General features: G+C 52.5%; 8 protein-coding genes across 8 annotated transcripts; 4 read left to right on the top strand and 4 right to left on the bottom strand.

The window, feature by feature from the left end:
- The first annotated feature begins 2 nt into the window (after positions 1-2).
- SEPMUDRAFT_151633 (uncharacterized protein) lies at positions 3-1,323 on the top strand. The gene is made up of 4 exons (XM_016906941.1): positions 3-145; positions 198-274; positions 343-642; positions 698-1,323. The coding sequence occupies exons 1-4, from the start codon at positions 29-31 to the stop codon at positions 1,029-1,031; spliced, it is 828 nt and encodes a 275-aa protein (XP_016757831.1). The 5' UTR covers positions 3-28; the 3' UTR covers positions 1,032-1,323.
- A 3,420-nt stretch (positions 1,324-4,743) lies between these two features.
- On the bottom strand, positions 4,744-8,558 carry SEPMUDRAFT_151635 (ubiquitin-activating enzyme E1). Its single transcript, XM_016906942.1, has 3 exons — positions 8,401-8,558; positions 5,139-8,240; positions 4,744-5,076 (listed from the first exon to the last, which is right to left on the bottom strand). The coding sequence occupies exons 2-3, from the start codon at positions 8,108-8,110 to the stop codon at positions 4,932-4,934; spliced, it is 3,117 nt and encodes a 1,038-aa protein (XP_016757832.1). The 5' UTR covers positions 8,111-8,240; positions 8,401-8,558; the 3' UTR covers positions 4,744-4,931.
- Positions 8,559-8,821: 263 nt separating this feature from the next.
- SEPMUDRAFT_151636 (uncharacterized protein) lies at positions 8,822-10,020 on the bottom strand. The gene has a single exon (XM_016906943.1). It carries the CDS (start codon positions 9,998-10,000, stop codon positions 8,948-8,950), a length of 1,053 nt encoding a protein of 350 aa, XP_016757833.1. The 5' UTR covers positions 10,001-10,020; the 3' UTR covers positions 8,822-8,947.
- Positions 10,021-11,042: 1,022 nt separating this feature from the next.
- SEPMUDRAFT_166346 (glycoside hydrolase family 92 protein) lies at positions 11,043-13,733 on the top strand (the record flags this gene model as incomplete). Its single annotated transcript, XM_016908222.1, has 5 exons — positions 11,043-11,148; positions 11,208-12,071; positions 12,123-12,213; positions 12,267-12,535; positions 12,600-13,733. 5 exons carry the CDS (start codon positions 11,043-11,045, stop codon positions 13,610-13,612), a joined length of 2,343 nt encoding a protein of 780 aa, XP_016757834.1. The 3' UTR covers positions 13,613-13,733.
- Positions 13,734-13,975: 242 nt separating this feature from the next.
- SEPMUDRAFT_120548 (uncharacterized protein) lies at positions 13,976-15,378 on the bottom strand (the record flags this gene model as incomplete). Its single annotated transcript, XM_016901615.1, has 4 exons — positions 13,976-14,498; positions 14,572-14,846; positions 14,908-15,158; positions 15,219-15,378. The coding sequence occupies 4 exons, from the start codon at positions 15,376-15,378 to the stop codon at positions 13,976-13,978; spliced, it is 1,209 nt and encodes a 402-aa protein (XP_016757835.1).
- Positions 15,379-15,759: 381 nt separating this feature from the next.
- On the top strand, positions 15,760-17,283 carry SEPMUDRAFT_120549 (uncharacterized protein; the record flags this gene model as incomplete). Its single annotated transcript, XM_016901616.1, has 1 exon — positions 15,760-17,283. The coding sequence occupies one exon, from the start codon at positions 15,760-15,762 to the stop codon at positions 17,281-17,283; it is 1,524 nt and encodes a 507-aa protein (XP_016757836.1).
- Positions 17,284-17,662: 379 nt separating this feature from the next.
- SEPMUDRAFT_16084 (uncharacterized protein) lies at positions 17,663-18,894 on the bottom strand (the record flags this gene model as incomplete). Its single annotated transcript, XM_016907911.1, has 3 exons — positions 17,663-18,378; positions 18,439-18,504; positions 18,564-18,894. Coding segments are annotated over 3 exons (1,113 nt in total), but the record flags the coding sequence as incomplete, so codon positions are not given.
- Positions 18,895-21,465: 2,571 nt separating this feature from the next.
- SEPMUDRAFT_136047 (laccase precursor) lies at positions 21,466-23,424 on the top strand (the record flags this gene model as incomplete). Its single annotated transcript, XM_016902751.1, has 3 exons — positions 21,466-21,820; positions 21,869-22,164; positions 22,222-23,424. The coding sequence occupies 3 exons, from the start codon at positions 21,466-21,468 to the stop codon at positions 23,422-23,424; spliced, it is 1,854 nt and encodes a 617-aa protein (XP_016757838.1).
- Positions 23,425-23,480: the final 56 nt, after the last annotated feature.

Genomic DNA, 23,480 nt, shown 5'->3' on the forward strand with positions numbered 1-23,480 from the left:
ATCAAGAAACATACGCACAATCAACAAGATGTCAACCCAAGAAGACCAGTTCCGTGCCCTCAAGTTCCCGTTCAAGGACCCCAAGTTCATCTTCTTCACCGACTTCGATGGAACCATTACCTTGCAGGACAGCAATGACTACATGGTAAATTTCACAGATTCATGAATTTCTGGTGCCTGGTTGACCGACAGTTCAGACAGACAACATAGGCTTTGGCGGCGACCTCAGACGACAAGGCAACAGAGATGTCTTGGAGGAGAAAGACACCTTCCGGTACGTCCTGCCCGTCTCACATTCGCTCTTCCGGTGTACCTACTTTGGTGGCTAACACACATCTACAGCGAATCCTTCCGAAAGATGCTCGACTCTGTGAAGAAACCTTTCCCAGAATGCATCGACTACTTGGTCGAAAACATCAAGCTCGACCCAGGCTTCAAGGAGTACTTCGAGTGGTCTCTCGCTCAGGGCATTCCCACTGTTGTGTTGTCCTCTGGCATGGTACCCATTATCCGGGCAATCTTGAAGAACTTGATAGGACCAGATCATGAAAAGCTTGAAATCATCGCCAACGAAGTGGAGCCCCGGGAGGGCAAGAGCATTGACCAGGAAGGTGGCTGGAAGATCAAGTATCACGATGAGTCGTAGGTTGCTTCTTCGTTCCTACCAGAGTGCTACGTCTTGCTGATAACACTTAAGCGACTTTGGTCACGACAAGTCCCTCGCGATTCGACCATATGCCAACCTCCCAGCAGGCCAGCGTCCCACGATGTTCTATGCTGGTGACGGAGTCTCGGACCTTTCAGCAGCTCGCGAGACAGATCTGCTCTTTGCAAAGAAAGGACACGATCTCATCCTCTACTGCGCAAAGCAGGATGTCCCCTTCACCGTCTTCGAAGACTGGTCGGACATTCTCAAAGTGACGAAGCAGATCGTCGCGGGAGAGAAGAGCGTCCACGATGCTGCTCGTCAAGGCTTCGAGGACTTCAAGAATGGCAAGGCTGGTGTGCAGTCGAACGGTGCTGCCAAGTAGAGCTGGCGCGTGAGAAATGCAAAGACATGGCCCAGCGAGGAAGCCGGTGTTGTTGCAAAGAACACCGAAGCAGTCAGTGCTGGCGCAGCGAAGTGGGGATGGCGTATTGGGGAGCGCAGAAGCCCCTGAACAGTACAGCTGGGTTAGGTATGTGGGCAACTTAGATGCTACAATGCTACTAGATATAGATGTGATAGCCAGAGCTCAATGCTCCTCATCAGACATAATCTGCAAATGAAGAGAGTCTAGAGAAGCCACTCCCCTCATGATGGTGGTGCCACACCGCCTTCAACGAGTCGTTCATCTAGGTGCCTTTGAAATTGCGGGAGGCGGGACTGGCGTTCCCTTTTTCTCTCTGGAAATCCCCGAAGTACTGTATTCACGAAGTGACCTTCACCTTCAAATTACTTGGGTCGTCTTCGTCGATCTTTCCACAAAATCACACTCACCCAGTTCACTTCCAGGCGCCTTTACTACATCATTTCATCGCCTTGGCCAAAATGAGCGCCCCCCCTCCCCTGAGAATCGGACCCCTCCAAGCCCCGCGCCAACGCCCTCTGCCAGAAAAATTACACGTCGCCATCTCGTCGGAGCCAAACAAGCGTCGAAAGCCAATCAGAAGGTCTGTTATCAAGCACTTATGATTCAGCGCAGGACACCAACCAGGGTCCCATTTGTGTGGGATCGGCGGCGCTTGGAAGATGGGAAATTTCATCCATCCAGGGCTGCTTTGAGGCTTGCATTAGGTAGGCTGCTGAGAATGAGAAGAAGGACGTCGATCGTGCGCATGCCGGAGCAGCCTCATACTGCTCGCGCAGCAGACGCACGTGCCGCGTCTGCCGGATGGAATTGGTGTCCACGACCCTCTCACAGCCGTGGTGCCCCTTCTTGCGGCGAAAACACTTTCTCATCGACTTTCCACATACCGTTATCACCGTGAAGCCCTCTCTCCTATCACCGTCCTCGGGTGGACGATCGGATAGGCTCGGCTCACAGTAGGTCGCGGCGTGGCTCCGCGGTAAAGGGGGTGTCGTCAGATAGGGACGAGTGGGTCGCAGGAATGGCCGCGGCCGACAAAGGTAGCAGTATCAGCAGGTAAGGTGAAAGCAACGATCGTAGTAGAGTGGAGTATGTAATAAAGCTATAAGCCGTGGGTGTTCGCTTGTGCTCTTATAACTGATCCGGCTTATACGCAGAGTTCTGGACTATACTCTACACAGCGTAGGCGAGATAGCCACTGCTGTCCTTCCTTGCCCCATATACTCAACGATCTCATCACCTACGAGTCCATTAACAACCGTAGCCTCGAAAATCTCAAGCATTGCCTCCAGCGACTCGACGACGCACCGTCCAATCGGCCCTCAGCTCTGCCTTAACGCCTTGTTTGAAATGCACCCGTCCAGCCGCTCAATATACCCTCCCCTACCCGTGTGTCTGTCCCGTAGACATAGCTAAGTAGCAACGAAGGTTTGTTGCTACTTGCTATCGCTGCATTCGGAAGGAAAATTCGTATCAAACTCTACTCAAGCCAAAAACGCGATTGCCGATGTCTCTGCAATAGGTACTTGCTACTGTTGACCCTATATCTCTGTCTTCTGATTGGCTCTACAGCCGTTACGTTTCTTCGTCGTTTTCTAGTACTGGCGGACTGTATATATCGCTGGTATGGATTCCCTGCCTGCCCAATCCGCCGAATTCGTCCAGTCTGTTCTTCAACTGGTATACCAAACGCTGCGTTGAACTGCGCTACCTCTGCGGTTACAGCGTATGCAGCAGGACCTTGTCGAGCCGCTGGAAATGGCGAGGTTTGACTCAATTGGCTCGGAAACTCGGAGGAATCGAATTCTGGTGTAGAAAACCAATCAGAAGGTGTGTTGTCAAGCACTTTTGATTCAGCGCAGGGCTAGTGCTCTTCCATATATGCTCCAGGCAACGGAGGCATATTCCACACTCCGCTTTGGAAGGCTCGGAGGCGATTGCTGTTTTCCTTGTTCTTGGATGGCCAGCCAACGCAACTCTACAACAATCCGACATGAGGATCCATCTTGGGAGGAGCATCCATCTTGACAGCAGACCGTCACTTTTCCTCGAGCTCGAAGACTCAAGAACTTTGCGAAGGAAGCCCGTCTGAGCTTATAAGGACTCCAAAAAGGGCCCTTGATCAAGTCTTTCGCGGGTTTACCTGGGCTTCTTCAAGGCTCATAGGGTCTCCGTATTAGTATGCAATACGGACCATTAGGCGCGAGACGTGTACGATGTCCGTCATGTTTCGAGACCCCTAATAATACCGGCTTCTGCGAACAAGGGCAGGCAAGGTCTTCATATGGTATGCGCCCATATTTCTCCTTTTTGCTGTAATACATCATGTACTGTACAGCTTCTTGACTTTTGCCGCGGCCTCATTTTTCCACCAGCATATACCTGCTGCAGAATCGCGTTGGAATCCTCTGAGAAGTTGAAGTCGGTATAGTTCGGAAATAATCGTTGTTATAATTCTAGTAAGTCTTTTCCTGGGCATTATAGTAGAGTACCAGGTACTATAAGTAGGTAGTATAACTCCACGAGCATCCGATGTAAGGTTCCTCCTGAATAGGTAGCCGGCATGATACCCCCGGTTGACAGACTCGGGCTTCAGCGATAGATAGGAGAGAGCGAATTTCCCTGGGCTGATCAGGACTCGAAAAAAGGGCTAAGTCCTTAACCAAACTCTTTCTTATATATGGATGTCCGAGTTCCGTCCAGAGAGAGTTATCAGACCTTCGTGATCGTGCGTATACTCATGCTCGTGTTCTGCTGTGTGCTGCTTGTAGGATCCGTCCATGAGCATCGATGTAGCCTTGAATTCAAGTCCCATTTCGGGCGGTCATTCTTCAAGCAGCATAGCTTGTCGATCGATATTCCCTTTCCCTTCGTCCAGCCGCTTGTCCTATAGGCCAGGCCGAGCATCTGCTGTTACTGCTGTTACTGCTACTGCTACTGCTACTATACAATCTCTCTCTGTTGGAGTGTTTAGCCTTCATCTCCGTCTTTTCTTCATCTTCAGCAACAGTTTCAGCCTGAGTCAGATCCTCGACGACAGCCTAAGGTAGGAGGTACAGGTAATTGTGCTGATATGGTAGGTGCAGCTACAGGTCCAGCGACAAATTGTCATCTCCGATCCAGTAGATTCTGTATATTCGTATATCTGTCTATTCTGATCGCCTTGTAGTTCTTGTCCGTTGCTCTTGTTAATTGTTCTTTATAGTTTCTACCTTGGGTAGTACAAGATCGGACGGACCAGTGTCACCGAGAACAGGAAGTACACCTCATGCCCGTAGTATCGATTCGTTTCGTTTCGTTTCGTTTCGTTTCGTTTCATCTCGTCTCAGCCTCTCAGGGAGGGAAAGAGAGAGGGAGGGAAAAGAACCGCGTTACGGCTAGGGAAGGTCTTGTGTCTCGACTTGCTTGGTTTGGTTGTTATAGAGAAGGTAGAGTTTATTATAAATTTTTTTTATTAGCAGATATGCGGCTGGGTTTCGCGGTAGTAGTAGGATGTGCTGTTCGATAATCGCCTTGTGGTTGTCATATAAGTTAGGTAGATAATAATCCGACAGGGACGTCTCTCGGCTCAATGATATACGATATATCGTTTGCTGTGGAAGAAAGGATACGGGACTGTCTTTGTCCTGGAACAAACAACAACACCTCATCAGAAGATCAGAGATGCGAGAGCGGAAAGAGTTTGCATTCGTGCTCTATCTATCTTCATCCACGCTCGATCGCTCGTTTCCAGTCTCGAGTCTGGACGTGATGCATCCTACATCATGCACAATTGTGATTGCTATTCATTCAGATCGTCCTTCTATTTCTGCTGCATCGCAGTCATCAGCACGGATATGTGTGGAGAACACAGCAGAACATCTACTTGCGATCGCCAAGCTTGACCATCACATATGGAATCTCGACATCTTCTTCCGTCGTGTCTTCGGCAGTGATTTCGAAAATCACATTCTGTTGATGCTCGGGAATCTTCTTCTTCGAGATCGTCTCGGTAAGTTGAGAGAGCCTATTGCAGAATTTGTTAGCTTGATCGGCGCATCATGGGCGCGGAGAAAGAGTGCAACTTACTTCATCGGTAATCGGTCCTTGTTCTTCGCGGCAGGGTAGAAGCTCGCGTATAACAGACTCACGCCAGAACTGATCATGGTGACACTCAGGCCCTTTGCCTTGAAATTGTCCAGGAACTGCTGCAAGGTCACATCCTCCGTCTCGAAGCGGTCCCACAGCTTGTCAATCGTCTCTTCTCCGTTGACACCCTGGTATACACCCTTGGGCGAGGCAATGGGCTCAGAGAATCCGAAGAATGGCAGTGCCAGGTTGACGAAGCCATTCTTGTACTGTTCGATATCATCCTTTCCATCGACGATCTTGAACAGCTCGAGGATGACTAATCCCGTGACCAGCGCAGTCGTGGTGGCAATGGCAGGAATGATCTTCCCTGCGATGAACTTGATCTTATGACGATCAGCCGTCTGAATCTTGTAGTTCTCTGCACGGAGATTCGCAGCCGCAGTGATGAAGTCAATGTGAAAGTTGGTATCATCATCCTTTTCAAACTCGACGCCCTCCAGGCGGAAGTCTGCAAGCTGCTTTGGTTGTGGCAGAGATTTGGCCAGCTTCTCGAGCTGTGCGTTGTCCTCGTCGATGCCACCGGCTGGTGCATTCGGATCAGGCTCCTTGTCGTCGGCCTGAATCTTCACGCCTGGGTCAGGCTTGAAGTCTGGTACCATCATGCGATCGAGGACACCCGCAATGTAGTCACGATCGCTGTTCTGCTTGATGTGGTAGTTGAAGGCGTGCAGATTGGCACCTGCAAGGACAAAGTTGTAGTGCGATTCGTTGTTGATGTCGAATGCGAGTGCATCTGGTGCACGCTTTGGTCCCGACCAGAACGGTTGCCCGGATGAAGTCTTGCTGTCCTTGGGGAAATTGTAGAGCAGTTGCTGAATGGAATTGTTGAAGTGTTTCTCAAATTGCAAGCGTGCCCATTCTATGCAGTCGTCGAACGTCTCTGGCTTGCTCGACACGAGGAACTCCTGGAGTGTCTCGAGAGTCTGCTTCTCAGTGCCTGACTGTCTAAGCGTGGTTCCGAGATAGTCCTTCTGTGTGATGTACGAATTGACAATGTCCGCGGGGGCAGTGAAGACGTTGTTGAAGAGCTCCTTCGCCCATGCAATGGTGTGCTCGATACGGTTCGGGAACGATCGGAGTGTGCACATGGGGAAGGACTGCTCTGGAGGATCCTGCGAGCTCGAGTACGATTCTGTCAGGCGTGGGAGCACAACTTGAGTGTTGCCCTTCGTGCCGAGAGTACCACTGTCAAGCAGTGGCTTGTGGAAGAAGACGCATCTTCGGTCCACGTAGGTCCGAGCATCGACGTTGTCCAGCGCATTCGTCACGCCGTCCAGGTTCTCCCAGAACTTCTCATTGAAGATGTGCTCGGTGTCTTGAGCCACACGATCCTTCAGCATCTCAATGTGACCTTTGAGGTCTGGGTTCATGGCCTGCACCGCGCGAGACGCACACTCTGACTTGAGCTGACCCACGTCCTTGGGTCGGAACAGGAATTGTCTGTTGAGATTGCTCTTCTCGATCTGGTCCATGTCTGTAACCCAGATTCTACCCTGAGGCCCCGTCCCCAGACCAATCATTGCCCAATTCTTCAGCATCTCACAACCGATGGCACCAGCGCCAACCAGGAACTGTTTCACGTTTGACAGCTTCTCCTGGTATTCCTTGCCAAAAACTGCGACCTGGCCATCGTATCGAGACCCAGTAGGCTTGCACAGCTCTTCGGAACGCTTGACAGATGTAGGCAGAGACTCCAGCGAGTCCAGGTATAGCCACTGTTTGATGGGGTGGAATTTCCCAGACACCGACTTGAGCACCTCTTGGGCTGCTAGGCCTCCAAAGAATGCAGCCATCGGTGACAAGTCACCACGCGCCTGGTATGACAACTCCGTAATGACCTTCTCGTCCAACTCGGCCTTCTCTTCCGACTGTTCATTGATCTCCTTGGTAATCTGAAACACCTCTTTCGCATCTTCGTCGTTGTGTGCTCGAGGGAGCTCGCCGTTGTGCTTCTCGGCGAATGCGTGCAGAGCCTGGAAACCAGCGTGTAGTTGGCCAGGTCGATCGAATTTGGCAAAGTCGGAGATGAGCTGCTCCGGCTTCTTGAGCTGCTGGCTGAGTGGCTCGAAGTCCAGAATCTTGGGCATCTTGACCTGCTGGTACAGACCGCCTCGCTTATACTGTCCCGCATTCTGAGGCAGATCAATCTGGAAGGTGTACGGCCCCTTCACGGTGATCTTGCGTGGCGTGCCATCATTCAGCGCCTCCATACCCTCTAGCTCCGAGAAGGTCACAAAGTCTCCATCTTCCAGGCCGTGACGTGTCTCGTCCAGTGCGGACACCAAGCCTTGCTCGTCGATGCCAGCAACGATCCCATTCAGAGGGTTCTCGCCAGTGGGGTCGCCGACTGTGAAGTTCTTGCCAAAGTCTGTGAAGATGGAACCAAACAGGCCAAATGTGTCGGTGATGGTGATGTAGATGCCGTTTTGGTGGCAGAAGTCGGCAATCTTCAGCTGGTCCTTGAGTGGCGTATCGGTCAGCACGATGCTCTGGAACTTCTTCAACAGGCTCAGGTCGCTCGTGAGGTCCTTTGCTGCGAGGACGGAGACGGGTGTGTATGGGTTGAGCTCGGCAACCCGCGGTGCAGTCAGATCAGCGCGTGGCTTGCCCACATCCGCTGGCTGCAAGAAGAACTGTGATGACAGGTCCTCAATACGGGCCGGCTTGGGGTCGAAGAGGGTGAGGCTCTTGACGCCAGCCAGGGCGATGTTCTTTGCAATCTCGACACCCAGTCCTCGCAGACCCACAACCAGCACGTTGCTGCTGCCCATCCGCTTCATGGCCTCGTGACCCAGCACATACAGCTGGCGGGAGTACAAACTCTCGTCGATGTCGCCATTGCCATTACTAGCCTCCTTCAGCTGCTCCACCACCTTCTTCGGGTGGTCCACGTCCATGGGCGTGGTCATGGTGGCGGTGTTGCCGGTGGCGTTGCCGGTGCCGTTGGTGGCAGTCGGAGTGCAGCTCGTATGCTCGGAGAGAGAACGCTTTTGTCGGAGGGGGGCGTCGTGGTGTTCGTGAGGTGGAGACTCTGCTGGTCTCTTCATATGAGCGAGCGTCCAGTTTAGTTGCAAGAGGGTGGCGAAGCAAGCAAGAAGCAGTGGTGAAGCACAAGAGAGTGGAGTAAGGTAAGGTCAGGTAGGTGGGTGGTGTGGTAGTGTCTTTAAAGAGCAGCAGTGGCAGTAGAACGCAGAGGTACCTTCGTCACTGGTGGTCCCTACGCTGCTCTCAATCTTTGCGAGCGTTCCGTCCCTCCCACGCTGTACTTTTATCCCACAAGAAGGATAACAGGATGTATTGGGGTTGGAGTGGGCAGTGGTAGTGGTATGTAGTGGCCGTGAAGAGAGTGAGAGAGAGTGAGAGAGTGAGAGTGAGAGTGTCTAATGGTAATGGGCAAAGGGTTCAAGGTTGCCTGCGATGCGTGAGACAAAACGCCGTCACCAGGCAGGACTAAGGTAGGGTACCTGTAGGCAGTGGAGCTGCTGACTTAAGACCGAAGCGACGAGAACATGGACCGAGAGTAGAAGTACAACACTCCCATATCGCTTTTCTGTTCGATATGCGTGAGAGACACAGCCACAAAGACGAAGTGAATATTCGTGGTACTCATGATTATACCAGGTAGGTACTTTTGCTCATCTCTCATCCCATCGTATCATCATCCCAAGGTCATCATTAATCATACAGGTGCCTACCATGCCTCTCATTCGACCTCCATAGAAACACCAATCGCTGGGTAGAACCAATCACTCAATCAGAATCACATCATCCATAGCATTTGCCACTCCCACGTCTTCATCATCCGAGATCTCAACCATCTCCATAGCGGCGCCTTGACGATTCGCAGCAGCAAGTCCAGCTTTCCGCTGTGCCTCTCGCGCTTCTGCAACTACCCTAGCAGCTTGCTCCTCTGCCCTTCGCTCCTTATTCGCCTCTCGCGTCTTCTTCAATTTGGCTCTCTGCAACTCCCGCTGCGCCAGATGTTCCCTCAGACCCCCGTGCACCTGCTCTGCAAATTTCCTAACATCCTCCCGCATAAACATAGTCGTCGTCCCTCCTTGACACACATATGTCCCGTATCTCAGTCGCGGAATTCCCAGCTCTTTGAAGACATTGCGGAGAATAGGTCCCGCCTTCTGACGCTGTGGAAGCAGCTGGTGGTCCTTCAGATCATACTCCTTGGTTGCATCTGTCTTGGTGATCTTGTCTTTCCACTCCACCTTGTCGCACTCCTTGCAGCATTTCAACCCATTCATCATGATGGCTGAACGCGCACTAGTCTTCCCACAAAAGACACACTTCTTCTCTGACCAGGAAAGCAGTCCTGCGCTCTTGGAGATGCGTAAGAAATTCGTGCCGAGAGTCGCGCTGCTCGGCTGTGACTTCTTTGGCCGTTTGGGCTTCGCTTTCTCTGCGCTCTCGGGCGCTGCATATCCTGTGATACGTCTGTGCTCCAGCAAGAAATGCAATGCCCAATTGTTGACCTCATTCCTGAGGATCCGACATGTCGCTGCTAGGCTCTCGAGATCGTGAGGCTGTGCGGAGGCTGTGCGTTGCCCAACAATGCTTTGCAGGGCCTTGTCCGGTTCATGGGTCGCGAAGAGGTAGGAGGCGATGGTCTGGAGCAGCTCCGAAGGAAGAGTGGTAAGGTGATCTGTTGAAGAAGTCATCTCGTCGACCAGTTGTGGCATGGAAGAAATTGCAGTGTGCTGTGACCACGGGTTGAGTGTGCCCGGGATAGGTCTACCTGCCTGGATCTGTGTGGTTGTGCTCTCACATCGAGTCAGCGGACAGCGCATGTACAGCTAGGAGGTAGGAGGTAGTGTATGTCTGTGTGTTGACGTCGAGGTGGTTGGTAGCAAGTAGGATGAGTCCGGATCCCGTCAACCGTCACCTCCACCTCACATGCCGGCGCTAGGTCAGAGGTAGAACGAGAGCTTGATTAGGATCGCCGTCAAATATTCATTCATCTGACCACTGCCTCCCTGTCCCGTACTGTATTACCTCCTACAGCTCACAAAGTTCAAACCAGACCTCACTCCCCGTCTTCCCCTACCTACTAGAGTATACAGTACTACTGTAGTCTACTACTACTCGGCTCTACTCGGAAACCTTCTCTCCCACATGACTCTGGTGCTGCAGCTGCCAGCAATATGATTGCTGATCTCATCATCCAGGATTCCAGGAATCAGGATACATCATTTCGCTATAGAACCACCCTAGACAAGCTTATGCGCCTGATGCCTGAACGACACGTTGTTCCCGACCATGTCCTTTTCACTTCTATTGAAGCATTCAGCACGGAGTGAAACTTGAGGGGAAATTACTTCTTTCTGGGCATATCCCTGACAGATCACCACCGCACGAACACGAACAAACACAACCTACCCGAATATCTCAGATAGGTACATGTTCCTGTGCTCACTGCTCGGTGGTACGAGGTAGCAAGAGTCATCTGCGGCAAGCAAACCTGTCTTGGTACGACCTTCCTGGGACAATATTCATAATAACACGCAGGAGGGGACTCGAGACTTCTACTAGGAGGTAGGGACAAGACACTTACCGTGCGGAAAGCAAGTCTAAACTCATCGTGTCTTCCTTTGCCTGGTCCGCCCGCGAAACGGAAGGGATGTGCCACGCAGCCACAGCACTGACAGTGACAGGCAGTACCTCATCTTCACCTGCAACCATGCATTCGACCGGGATGATTGAGTCTTCCTCTATTCTAGTCGATTTTAATCTTCACGCGCTGCCGCCACACGTCCCCCCTCGTCCCCCATATTATATGCACAGTGGCTGACCTTCTCGCAACATCACCATTTTTCTCGCAATCTTCTCTTCATGGCTCACTTTCTGGCCGTGATCCTGGCGGCCCAGTCGGTAGCCGCTGTTGTAGTGACTGACCCTATACCATACGTCGACCAACTCATTGGCACGTCGAACGGCGGTAGGTGGAGCGAACAACGACATGATTATTCATTCGGGATGATGTTCTGACTGTCCTAGGCAATGTCTTTGCCGGAGCCTGTCTGCCATATGGCATGGCAAAGGCCGTCGCTGATACCGACAGCCCCTCGAACCAAGGCGGCTTCACGACGGATGGCGCCAACATTACTGGCTTCTCGGGCATGCACGACTCGGGGACTGGTGGCAGTCCATCGCTAGGATTGTTCCCATTGTTTCCGTATGCCAGCTGTGAAGGCGACGACATCAATGGCTGCGCGTTTCCGAAGAAAGATCGTCGCACACCATTTGACAATACGACCCTCAAAGCTTCGCCCGGTTACTTCAGCCTGAAGCTGCAAAGCGGTGTGCAAGGAGAAATGACTACCGCTTTTCATACTGCGCTGTTCAAATTCACATTCCCTCAAGGCAATAGTGGCAGTCCCGTCATCTATCTGGACCTTTCCGATCTCTCCGACTCACGACAGGACAATGCAACCATCTCTGTGGAGGATTCGGGACGCATTACTGGCTCGGCTCGCTTTCAGCCCTCTTTTGGTCAAGACAAGTATGTTGCATATTTCTGCGCAGACTTCCAGGGAGGCGCCATCCGCGAGACTGGTATCATGGTGAATAGTCGGGCCAGTGCAGATGTGAAGGACTTGCAGATCTCGAGGGGTATCAACGGGTATCCACTGCCTGGTGGTGCTTTCATCCGCTTCCAAGACAGTAGTCCTGTGACTGCTCGCATGGGATACAGCTTCATCAGCAGTGAACAGGCATGCCAACTTGCTGAGACTGAAATCTCCGACTTTGATTTTGAGGGCACACACAAGACTGCCGTGGATGCGTGGACGAAGAAGTTGAGTCCCATCTCCGTCGAAACGAACGGGGTCAACGATTCTGTGACCAAGAACTTCTACTCCGGTATGCTGTTGATCTCGAGGAAAGGGTCATACTTCGACTGACGTGGTGCAGGCATTTACCGCACTTTTCACAACCCGCAGAACTATACTGGTGTGCAGCCAGTCGTCGGCGCGGACACAATCTACTTTGACAGCTTTTACTGGTACGAACGACACCACTCCTGCACATTTGACGACACTGACGTGATGTATATAGCATCTGGGACCACTTCCGATCCCAATTTCCCTTCTTGGTGCTTATTGATCCACTTGCAATGGAGCAAATCGTCCAAGGTCTCCTGACTCTCTACGACATTCAAGGTTGGCTGCCGGATTGCCACATGACTTTGAGCAAGGGATACACTCAAGGCGGCAGTAACGCAGATGTGGTGATTGCAGACGCTTATGCCAAGCTGAAATCTACCAATATCGATTGGAACAAGGCGTACGAGGCAGTGGTCCGAGACGCCGAGGAAGAGCCATATGGTGAGTATCTGACACGACACATGAATGAAAGAAGGCGGGACATGGAGAACTGATACGTTCGCAGATTGGTGCTGTCAAGGCCGTGGTGGCTTGGACAGCTGGAAAGCACTCCACTACATTCCCGTGGAGGATTTTGACTACAAAGGATTTGGCACTGCCACCCGCTCGATTTCCCGCACATTGGAGTACAGCTACAACGACTACTGCATCTCCACCATTGCAGCCGGACTCGGTAAGCAAGGCGACGTCGAAAAGTATCAAGCCACGAGCGGCAACTGGATCAACCTCTTCCGTGCCGACAAGACCTCCATCCTCTTCAACTCCACCGAAGACACGGGCTTCACGGGCTTCTTCCAACCCAAATATCTGAACCAAACCTGGGGAAACCAAGACCCTCTCTACTGCTCCAACATCGACAACAGCACCACCAAATCCTGCAGTCTCCAAAACACCGCTTCGGAAACCTACGAATCCTCCATTTGGGAATACTCCTTTTACGTTCCCCACGACATGGCCAAACTCATCGCCACCCTCGGCGGCCCCCAAACCTTCGTATCCCGTCTCGAATACCTCCACGAGAAAAACATCACTTACATTGGCAACGAACCCTCCTTTCTCACCGTCTACCAATACCACTACGCCGGCCGTCCCGGTCTCTCCGCCAAACGCACCCACTTCTACGTCCCACGTTTCTTCTCTCCCACCTTTGACGGTTTGCCCGGAAACGACGATTCTGGAACCATGGGCGCCTTTCTCGCCTTCACCATGATGGGACTCGCGCCCAATCCGGGTCAAGACGTCTATTTCATCATTCCTCCCTTTTTCGAAAGTGTCAATATTACGCATCCGACGACGGGCAAGACGGCCAGGATCCGCAATGTGAATTTTGATGCGAGTTATGAGAATATTTATATTCAAAAGGCGGAATTGAATGGAGAGGCGTATACGAAGAATTGGATTGATCATTCATTCTTTACCGAAGGCAAAGAATTGGTCTTGACCTTGGGTAAGAATGAGAGTGATTGGGGGACCAAAGTGGCGGATTTACCGCCGAGTCTGAGTGATTATCAATTCTGAGAGTAAGGTATGTTGTGGAACAGTGATGCAATCAGGTCACAAAGAGGCATAGAGGTACCTGCTTACAGCGCAAGACGAGTGCTCACTACGACAATTTTATGAAAACAATAATGAACATTGCACGACAAGAGTAAAGCCATGCTATACGCCTCCATCCATGTAGGCATGTAGGTATGACGGTACATTGAAAGACGCAGATGCCACCAACCAAGGTTTCCAAGCTCACATTATAGGTTCATGAAAACTTCTCAGGACTCTTCCCATCTCATGCTCTTCACCACCACCATACCAGCTCAAGTCCAGCAAGTGTGACTGATCCGGCCGCGCATCTCGTGAAGGCCTCTTGATCTTGTCCGCCACTATTCACTGCGTTGCAGGTGCTGGAGGCGGTGGTGACGGCGGAGAGCCAGTACGTCGCGACCTGGCGGCAGGTCGGCTTCGTGAGGGTCGCGCATGGCCAGTCCCAGCTCTACCAAGACCCTGTCGGTATGCTTCGCGGGGAATATGAGTAGCGGGACGCATCAGGGGATGACTTGGGGGAATGGTTGGTTCTCGAGCAAGAGCAGTGGGCGCAAAGGTAGGGGGCGCAGTGGGTGCGCGTGGCAGCGGAGCAGGGACAGAGTCACTGGTATCTGGAGTAGGCGCAGTAGAGTCTGGGGCTAGACTCGTAGCGGGAGCTGTAGGGACGCGCGTGGGAAGACGAAAGATGCCAGAATTGGGGGCAGTTCGGGAAGCAATTGTCGTCGGGTCAAATTCCGATTGAGGAATTGGCTCAGATCTGGGCGCTGCGATAGGATCCGCAAATGTGGCTACCCGAGAGACCTTAGCTGGAGGAGCTGCTGCGGGTGCATCGTCGGTCTGCGCCTGCGGGTTGGGTGCTGGGATGCTGTTAATACCATCAGCAACAAGCATGCGAAAAGGGGGACTTGTGCCCCGAACAGGGACGGCTGCGCACATACTTAACGAGTCCTCCCTGAGGGTTACCACCGGTGGCCGGCGATGCAAAGGAGGTCTGGCCGCTCAGTGCCTTACTAACTGCGCGAGGCTCCCCCTCGAACGCATCGTAGCGCTCCTCACGGCCGTTGAGTGTGCCGCCGGCTTGCTTGAACTGGTCCAATGTGACAGTTGCGAGTGGAGAAGAAGGATGATAATGAGCTGCGTTGTGGTGGATCTCTCGCACCGGCACAACCACATGGTAAATGTGTGTTTCATATGTCCGCTTGTCGATGACAGGCTGCGAAGAAGTCAGCATCACATGAATGACATTTCCACGAAAGTGACATGGAAGACAAGACCTGAATTCTCTCGTGGACATGGTGATGGATATGCAGGCCCTCGATGGTTGGCAGCTCCGTGGTTGTGCTCTCTGCGATGACTTCTTCACGGCTGTTTTGGTACTCTGCATCCAACTCTGCAAGACGCCGGGAGGTATCTTCGGGATCGCCATACTCGAAGTTTTGTTCTTCGACATCTTGGACAACGTTGTGGTTCTGCTCCTCGCTGTGCTCCTCCTGCGTGATAGGTTGCACCGAGGTGTGGTAATGGTCTTGATGAATCTCTCTATCAACGGCCCTGGTGAGATTCTGTTCCACAAGTCAGCCCATACGGATCTCGCTCGAATGAGTCTTGTCATGAAGACTTGCACGATGTTCTGTTCTCGTCACGAGCTCGTGAGTGACCGCTGGGGCCACCGTCTCGTGAACAGTGGTATCATGATGGCCATTGCGAGCCAGAAACGCCTCGATCGCATGTCGTGCCTCTTCCATGGTGATGCTGACTACAGGGTCAGAGTATTGTAAAGTATGTGAGTTGTAATGTCTTAGAGTGCTGCGAAGAAGATGCTTGGACGAGGTGTTGTCGTGAGGAACCTTAGATTCCTAAGTAGGAAGAGATGGCAGACGAGTGATGTATAGGAGAGATGTACCTGCCTCTAGCCACTGTGGCAGGAAGCTCACGTTGCTGCGTGGCATCAACCTGCCGAGTGAAGGTAATATGTCGTTGGGCAAGTGATATGCTCTGGCATCAAGAAGGAACAATCACAAAGGGGTACTGGGGCTGACTTGGTTGGAATAACTTCAATTTTGGTCGCAACAACACACCAATGTGCCTTGTTACGAGCAGTCAGAATTGCCTGTCTATCACATTCAATGGCCTCTTGGGCCAAGGAGGTGCTAGGCCGGGTCTTCTCGACGAAGGGCAGCAAAGCAACGAGTGAGACGACGGCCTCCTCTAGCAGAACCAAAACGAAGAAAACTTTCATCGCGGATGAAGAACCACCTTCGCACAGGCGCGGCTCTCTCAGTCTGGCCAATGCTGCAGCTCTGTTGAAGACCGGATCCTGGAACAGAACCAGAATTTCCACCATTGACTCGCACCGCCGAGTTCAGAGCCAGCCCGTGAACAGTCCGCCGAAGATAGCAAGACTATGCCACGCCAGATCCACCACTCAGGGGAATGATGCTACCTCTAAGTTACCCGAATACGTCGTGTCAACCACCTCCCTTGTTGACCAGGACGAAGAGCAGGACCACGAATCACCAGCGGTCACTGCTGATGATGTACAGCGCGCGACTCGACAAGCTCTGGAGCAGACGAACGATGCACCATTTCCGCTGCACGATCCCACCATCGAGTGGGAGCCACCTACTTGGGATGATCTCTGGAGGAATTCTACCAGAAGCATGAGAACTCACTCGAGCAGCCGATTATCTACGTTTTTGCGTACACCAAAAGGGGCTGCCAACCAGAGTGAAGTCCGCCCTAAGGCTGACAGGCGCAATCGCTCCGTAAGCCGCAAGTCCAGCTTTGAGGACTTGCGAAATCACGGGCAGTCGAAGCCAGATGGATCCAGCTCGGTCAGAGCGCCTAGTCTTCCCGAAGCAGCGCCAGCGAGACACATGAGCATCAAGAGATCAAGCTTGCAAAAGGAGTTACCGAGTCTTCCATTGCACGAGGCGTCCGACTTGCCGCCGAGATACCTACAAGAAAACGCTGCACGTAATGCCAGAATTGTGCAGTCGTTGCAGGATGAGGGCGTTTTGGACTTGAGGGACAGCGAGGATACAGATACTGCCGTGGTCTGGGCCCCGGCCGTCACGCACGAAACACAGATTATCCAGCCTGTTCAAGTCGTGCAGCGTGCCGTGTCGCGAGAAGTCCACAATCATCATTTTGTGCACGGTGTGCTTCCTGTTGTCGATCTACAAGTCCTGCCAGCTCGACACTTTTGTCCAGACGGTCATGGAGGTTACGTCGAGATCTCTGAAGACCAGATTCCGGGCGGGAAGCCTGACAACTTTGATCAACTCATTGCAGAGGCCGTCTCGAAATCGACTCCTAGACCCCGAGGAGGTGGCGTGGTCAGACAGAAAGCCACTACGAGTGCAGCCGGCGAGGATGACAGTCGGGGTAAGGGCAGCAGTAGTTTAGAGAGGGAACAGTGGTGGATGCACTACCCAAGTGTCACGTCGTCGACTGGTTTGCAGAAAAATGCCAAACAAGAGGCAAGCAGACCACTTGACCATACAGCAGAGATGACTGGAGAGCATACGAGCCAACACACATTCACATATCGCACTCCTGGTGGCCTACCATCATGGACAGCAATTGCCACCGAGCCACCGCTAGAGTCAAATTCTGCTACTCCCAAGAAGTCTCAAACGCATCCATAATCGTGTCACGACATCTTGCTACTTGATGCCCATGGATGAGAACAGAAACGCAGTATTGTAATGAATTTGTCGTATTGCGTGTATGCTTTGAGGATAGTGGCGTCGGGCTTGGAGACGACAGCTTGGATATACACGTCGTAGATGATGTTTGATGTGTTCTGGGGAGAAAGGAAGCGGTATCTTGATACACTTGGCGATGTAGTTCCACAAGGTCATGGAATCATTAATCTTGTGTATTATTCTCTCTCTCCCTCTCCCTCTGTGGAAACTGTATCCCCAGCCTTCTAACCTCCCACTCAATTAAACTCGGTCCATGGCTACATGTACATGATAAAACTCTCTACAAACCCCCCAATAACCCGCCTAACAAGCCCTCCAACAAATTCCCTCCTTCCTCCCTACAAGCCGTCTTGGTCGCCCTCGGCACATCCCCCGTCGTCGTAAACGTCCAAGTAACTTTGACCGTCCTCGTCCTCGTCACCGTCGAATATCCAATTCTAGTCACAGTCTTCGTCTTCGTGGGAAGTAACGTCGTAAATTCCGTTTTCGTGCCTCCCGAGGCTTTGATGACTGTACTTGGTGGATCGGTGAGAGTTTTTGTTTGTGTTGTGAGATAAATTTCGGAGAGAGTGGATGTTGAAGGGGAGAGGAAGGTTGTGGTTGTATTGAGGACGAGGGGCGCTTGGAGGGTTATTGTGGGAGCGTCGGGGGAACGTTTTTGGATGGAGGGGGTTGGGTCGGATTTTTCTTCGGGCGTGAGAGAGGGAGGGTCTACTGTTGCTGCTGCTGCTGCTCGTGGTTTGTTTTTGGAGGAGGAAATGGTCAGGCCGTGAGGGAGAGGAATGATGGTGGGGAAAATTCGGCAGGGAGGATCGGCGTGAGGTGGTCGAGGGGGAATGGTGCATGTTGGGAGAATGGTCTTGGTGACTTTGCTTTGGGTAAAAGTCCATGTGTTGACTGTGCGGGTGAGCCATTTGGTGCTGGTGACTGTTTGGGCCCTGGGCGTGATGGTGATGGTCTTGGTGGCAGCAGGTTTGGTAATGGTAATGGTGGATTCATTCGGCACTGAAGTCGTAGTTTGAATGGTGGATGTAGCTGGGAAATGTCAGCCTGAGATAATATTCGCGTGAAGAGAGACTACTGCAAAGCACATACTAGTTACAGTAGTCGATGGTGTTTTCGTCTCAGTAAAAGTGACTGTCGACGTCGTCGTTGAGGTTACTAGACACCAAGTTAGCGAGGAATAAACACTTTGTGTAAAGATAGGGGTGGTCACATACCCGGAACACCGACAGTGAGCTCAAAGTCGCGTTGCCACGCATATGGTGAGCCATCGCCATTGTTACCAATGACCAACACAGACCATGTCCCCGAACTCATCTCGTTCTTGGCGATGGGACAAGTCGATATCACGTTGGTCCAATCTGGAGTGGTCGCCACACCGGAGCATTCCACCTGATCGCCCGTATTATTGTCGACGAGGAGAACGTAGGCAGCTGTGTCGGGTTCACAGCCGGAGAATTGCGATACGACAGTGAAGCTCTCGCTCGATCGAACATCGATAAAGTATGAACCACCGTTTTGAAAATCGATACCGTAGCTCAGACAGATGCTAGTTTCGTTGTAGGGAAAGTCGTCAGATTGACGGCTATTGAGACGGCTGAGCACACCGCCTGGATTGAGTCTCGCGTCTTGGATTCGCCCTGCAATGGCATGACCCGTGAGTGTGAAAGCCGCAGCAAGGAGCAGAAGAGGTTGGGAGTACATCATGACAGGAGCGAATTGAGCAGTGTATTCGGTCAGAGGCTCGAGAGAAGAGTAAGACCAGCAGATGTAGATAAGTGCAGCAGAGCGCCCAGCATGACCTTAAAGACCTCTCTCCGGTCATCTACTGCAGAGTTCCTCCGAAGTCTGATATCGGGATGCCATCTCAGCCCAAGTCCCTCCCAGCACTGCGCCGCATGAGCATATCATCGGCCTCTCGCAGAAGATGCTTGAGCCTCATCCTCTCGCGTGGTCGGCACGATCTCAAGGCATGCAGCGAGCCTAGCCAAGCGTGGAGATGTTCGATGCGACACGATGGATCCGAGGAGGGTCTTGGTCGACCGTGCGTGCTGTTGGCACTAGAGAATGAACGTTGCTTCGGGGGACGCATGTTGACAATATCGTGGCTCGAGCTCGCTAGCCGTCGCTTGTCAGGCATGGTTACACCAAGATCGCTTCTTACGTACCAGAATAGATCAAATGTAGTTTTTTCTTCTTTTTTTACCCGAACAATGGCTCCGTCGAGCTTCTCCTCCAGTGGGACTCTCGGACCACCGGTGAGTGTGTCCGCCATGGCCACGGAGTCTTGCCAGCAGATGGGCCATGGCAGTAGACATCCCACAGGCGCCATTGGTCGACTATGAGGTGAAGGAGGATCAGCCTTGGAGGAGGATCAGGCTTGAAGACGAGAGTTGGGGCTCAGACTAGGAGTTAAGCTTGTCGGCAGCAGAAGATGCATATTGTGATTGCCACCCTCGTGCTCATGCGAATCCGCGATAACGGTATAGCCATCTGAGGTTCTCTCGGAGGCTCGCGCGGAGCCCAACAATGTGTTTTGGTGGAGCGTAGGTGATACAGCAGTAGATGCAGGATGAATGGCGCAGGCAGGGGTCAGAATGTCTGCTGTGCATATGTGCCTCCTAGCGGTACATTTGAATCCTCTTGATGCGTAGGTACTTCACCTGGCGAATTCGCTACACTGCCATGCCGATGTCAGCGGTGAATGACAGATGTCTAGCCAAGATCATCGCTTGTGTGTGTAACGGTCAGATTCTGCGTGAATGACTTTGACGGACTGGATGTATTAGGTAATTGTAGTGGTATACTACAATTTCTACTCGTTCGTCCGCCAAGACGAAGATGGCGCGTCAATATCTTGCTGCAGTCGCCAAACAGGGGCCGGTGCAGTAGCGCGGTATATACAGTACAGTATGCCTCGCTCAGATTCGTCTCTGTCCATGTAAAGGGGCGTGAATACCGGAATCATTTTGCATACAGAGACGGCGGAGAGTGATATCCAAAGCGACAGGAAGGTCGAGGTTGTAGTTTTGGCGAAACATGGATAATAGCGAGCAGAGATAGTCAACAAAACAATTAAAAACAAACGGGAATTAGCAGCGCCAAGAGCCCCTCCTTTTCCATCCCTATATCTCTCCTTAAAATTAGAATCACTACGGCCTCAATGTCACCAGTCACCATATGGCCTCTTCTTGGCAATGCTATCGAGGTTGACGATGCTACTCTCACCATACATCCACGCTTGGCATACTTGTGCCTTGCCGAACCGATCATATTCTCCGGCCTCAATGCGGTGGGCTGAAGAAGCGTGACATGTGTACGCCGTCAGACGACGAAACACATCACTCACCACTTTCACTTGCTTCTCGCTACTGAAACGCCTCCGCAGCGCTGTGATGGACTATCGTTTGGGACTCGTTCGGTGAAGCCCGCTGTTCTACTGCTACCATGCCCAAGTCGCCGCTCCATCCGGCTCTGGAAGCGGATACATACATATCTCTTGCACATCCTCCGGATCTCCAACCGGGACTAGCAGGGGGAATACGCGATGTTGCACCAGTCCAGCGAAATGTTCCCTGATGGAATCCTCTTCTTGACGGCTATCGACAGCGCCATCTTCTTCAACTTTGGTGCCGATAAGAATGCATACATTCCTGCTGTGCGTGGGATGCAACCCTTCGGTACGGTCTCATGCATTCGAGCATCCTCACGCTGCTGCACATTCGCCCTGGAGTAGATGCTGAGTGGATATGATTCACATTCTAACTTTGGTGGCTGCTTCTTCTCGTCGACTGGTCTGGAGACGCCAGCGCCGCAGTCAAGAATGGAATTCACCATCAAGTCACTCTCAATATCGTGTGATCCCGACCACGCCGGATGGCGGCTTGGTCACGTACGCATGTCCTCGTTGTCGTGCGGACCGGCCACTTCTGTTCAGCTCCGGCTTGACTGTCTTGGTCCGACCCGTTCGAGGGAGGCCTCCCCTTCACTCGCGCCAGAATGAATCATCGTACATGGGAAAATATGAGTTATAAGGTAGGTCACGATCCCGCAAAGCAGGCAGAGAAATCAGCCTTTGGGGAAGCAGTTGTCTTCATTCACAAAAAGAAAAACGCCATGATGAAACCATCCCTTCTGAGCACTCTCACTCGAGCGTTATCACTACTCACATCAGTCTTGGCCACTCCCGTCCCAGAGCCTCTCGAGTTCGTCAACGAATATGGTGCACTAGAAGCCATTCCACCCGAGCATCGCGCCTTGGATCGTAGAAGTCCGCAGTCTGGCGATACCGCCTGCTCAAACACCGCCAATACTCGAGCCTGCTGGTCCAATGGCTTTTCCATTGCCACTGACTTTGATGCAAAGTTTCCAGAGACGGGCCGGGATGTCATTTACGATCTGGAAATCACGAATATGACCACTCTTTCTCCTGATGGATTCAATCGGCTCGTTCTGGCTGTCAATGGTCAATATCGTAAGTTGGTATTGCCCCAGTACACCAACGGTGCTAACAGACATCTAGCTGGTCCCACTCTGATCGCGAACTGGGGCGACCGGATGATTGTCAATGTCAAAAACTCCTTGCAGCACAATGGCACGTCGATCCACTGGCACGGCCTTCGCCAGCTCAACACTGTACAGCACGACGGTGTTGGCGGCGTCACCGAATGTCCGCTTGCCCCTGGTGAGACGCGACAATACATTCTCCGCTGCACGCAATTCGGCACATCGTGGTATCACAGTCACTACTCGGCCCAATACGGAGACGGTGTTGCGGGAGGCATCATCATCAATGGGCCTGCTGTCAGCAACTACGATGTGAGTCTCCTCCCGCACTGTAGATACATGGCATTCGTTTCTAACCATCGTGAGTAGACGGATCTGGGCACCATGACCTTCACGGACTGGTACAATGACACGGCATTTCAAAACAATATCCGCGCCCTGCATAGTACCACAGGGCCCCCGGTGCCCGATTCCGCCCTGATCAACGGAACGATGAAACGAGCCGACGATATGGGCTCCTACCATGTGACCAAGGTGACCAAGGGCAAGCGTTTCCGCATCCGACTCATCAATATCGGGATCGACAACCACTTCATCATCTCCATCGATCGGCACAACTTCACCGTCATCACCTCCGACTTTGTGCCCGTCAAGCCCTACGTCGCCACATCGGTCAACATCAACATTGGCCAACGAGCCGACATCATCCTCACCGCCAACCAACCCATCGGCAACTACTGGCTGCGAGCAGACATTGGCGACTGCGGCGTCAACGCCTATGCGGGCAAAGTCCTCAGTATCATCCGATACGAAGGAGCCCCCATCACCGACCCGACGCAACAGTCGACCGAACTCATCAACAAACCCACCGCGTGCGCCGATGAAATCGTCCGCCCCTATGTCAACAACACCGTCCCCCAAGACCAATTCACCTCTGCCATGCAAAACATCTCTCTCGGCTTCAACACCACCACCACGGCCAACAACGGCTCTCTCGTGCAATGGCTCATCGACGGCACCGCCACCCAAATCGATTGGAAAAACCCTACTCTCGACCAAGTCCTCTCCTCCACCAACAATCCCTCTTTCGCCCTCCCCAACTCCTCCCCCAACATCATCGAAATCGTCTCCCAACCCAACTCTTGGACCTTTTGGCTCCTCCACACCGCCCCCACCAACCCCGTCGCTCTCCCTCATCCCATCCACCTCCACGGCCACGATTTCTACATTCTCGGCTCCGGTGGTGCCGGCTCAACCTGGAACGGAGACCTCTCCACCCTCCAATTCAACAATCCCCCTCGAAGAGATACCGCCACGATGCCCGCGGGAGGCTATCTCGTGTTGGGATTTCCCGCGGATAATCCGGGAGTCTGGTTGATGCATTGTCATATTCCCTGGCATGTTGGTGCTGGCTTGAGTTTGCAGTTTGTGGAGAGGAGGGCTGAAATTGATGGCGTTGTGAATGGTGCTGCTGCTGGGGGATTGGGGGTGCATGAGAGGACTTGTGAGGGATGGAAGAGGTATTGGGATGGGCCCGGGAGGGTTTATGAGATGGATGATTCGGGGTTGTGAGGTCTTTTCTTTGAATCTGGGAAGAGAGGGGGGGGGGGGGGGGGGGGGTTTTTTTT

Source organism: Sphaerulina musiva (assembly GCF_000320565.1).
Source record: "Sphaerulina musiva SO2202 unplaced genomic scaffold SEPMUscaffold_10, whole genome shotgun sequence".
NCBI lineage: Eukaryota > Fungi > Ascomycota > Dothideomycetes > Mycosphaerellales > Mycosphaerellaceae > Sphaerulina > Sphaerulina musiva.

Bases quoted from the DNA above. Each gene is read 5' to 3' on its own strand.
- SEPMUDRAFT_151633 (XM_016906941.1), top strand. From the start codon at position 29: ATGTCAACCCAAGAAGACCAGTTCCGTGCCCTCAAGTTCCCGTTCAAG. The intron at 146-197 runs GTAAATTTCACA...CCGACAGTTCAG, and splicing joins AGGACAGCAATGACTACATG to ACAGACAACATAGGCTTTGG. The intron at 643-697 runs GTAGGTTGCTTC...ATAACACTTAAG, and splicing joins ATCAAGTATCACGATGAGTC to CGACTTTGGTCACGACAAGT.
- SEPMUDRAFT_151635 (XM_016906942.1), bottom strand. From the start codon at position 8,110: ATGACCACGCCCATGGACGTGGACCACCCGAAGAAGGTGGTGGAGCAG. The intron at 5,077-5,138 runs GTAAGTTGCACT...ATTCTGCAATAG, and splicing joins AAGGACCGATTACCGATGAA to GCTCTCTCAACTTACCGAGA.
- SEPMUDRAFT_151636 (XM_016906943.1), bottom strand. From the start codon at position 10,000: ATGCGCTGTCCGCTGACTCGATGTGAGAGCACAACCACACAGATCCAG.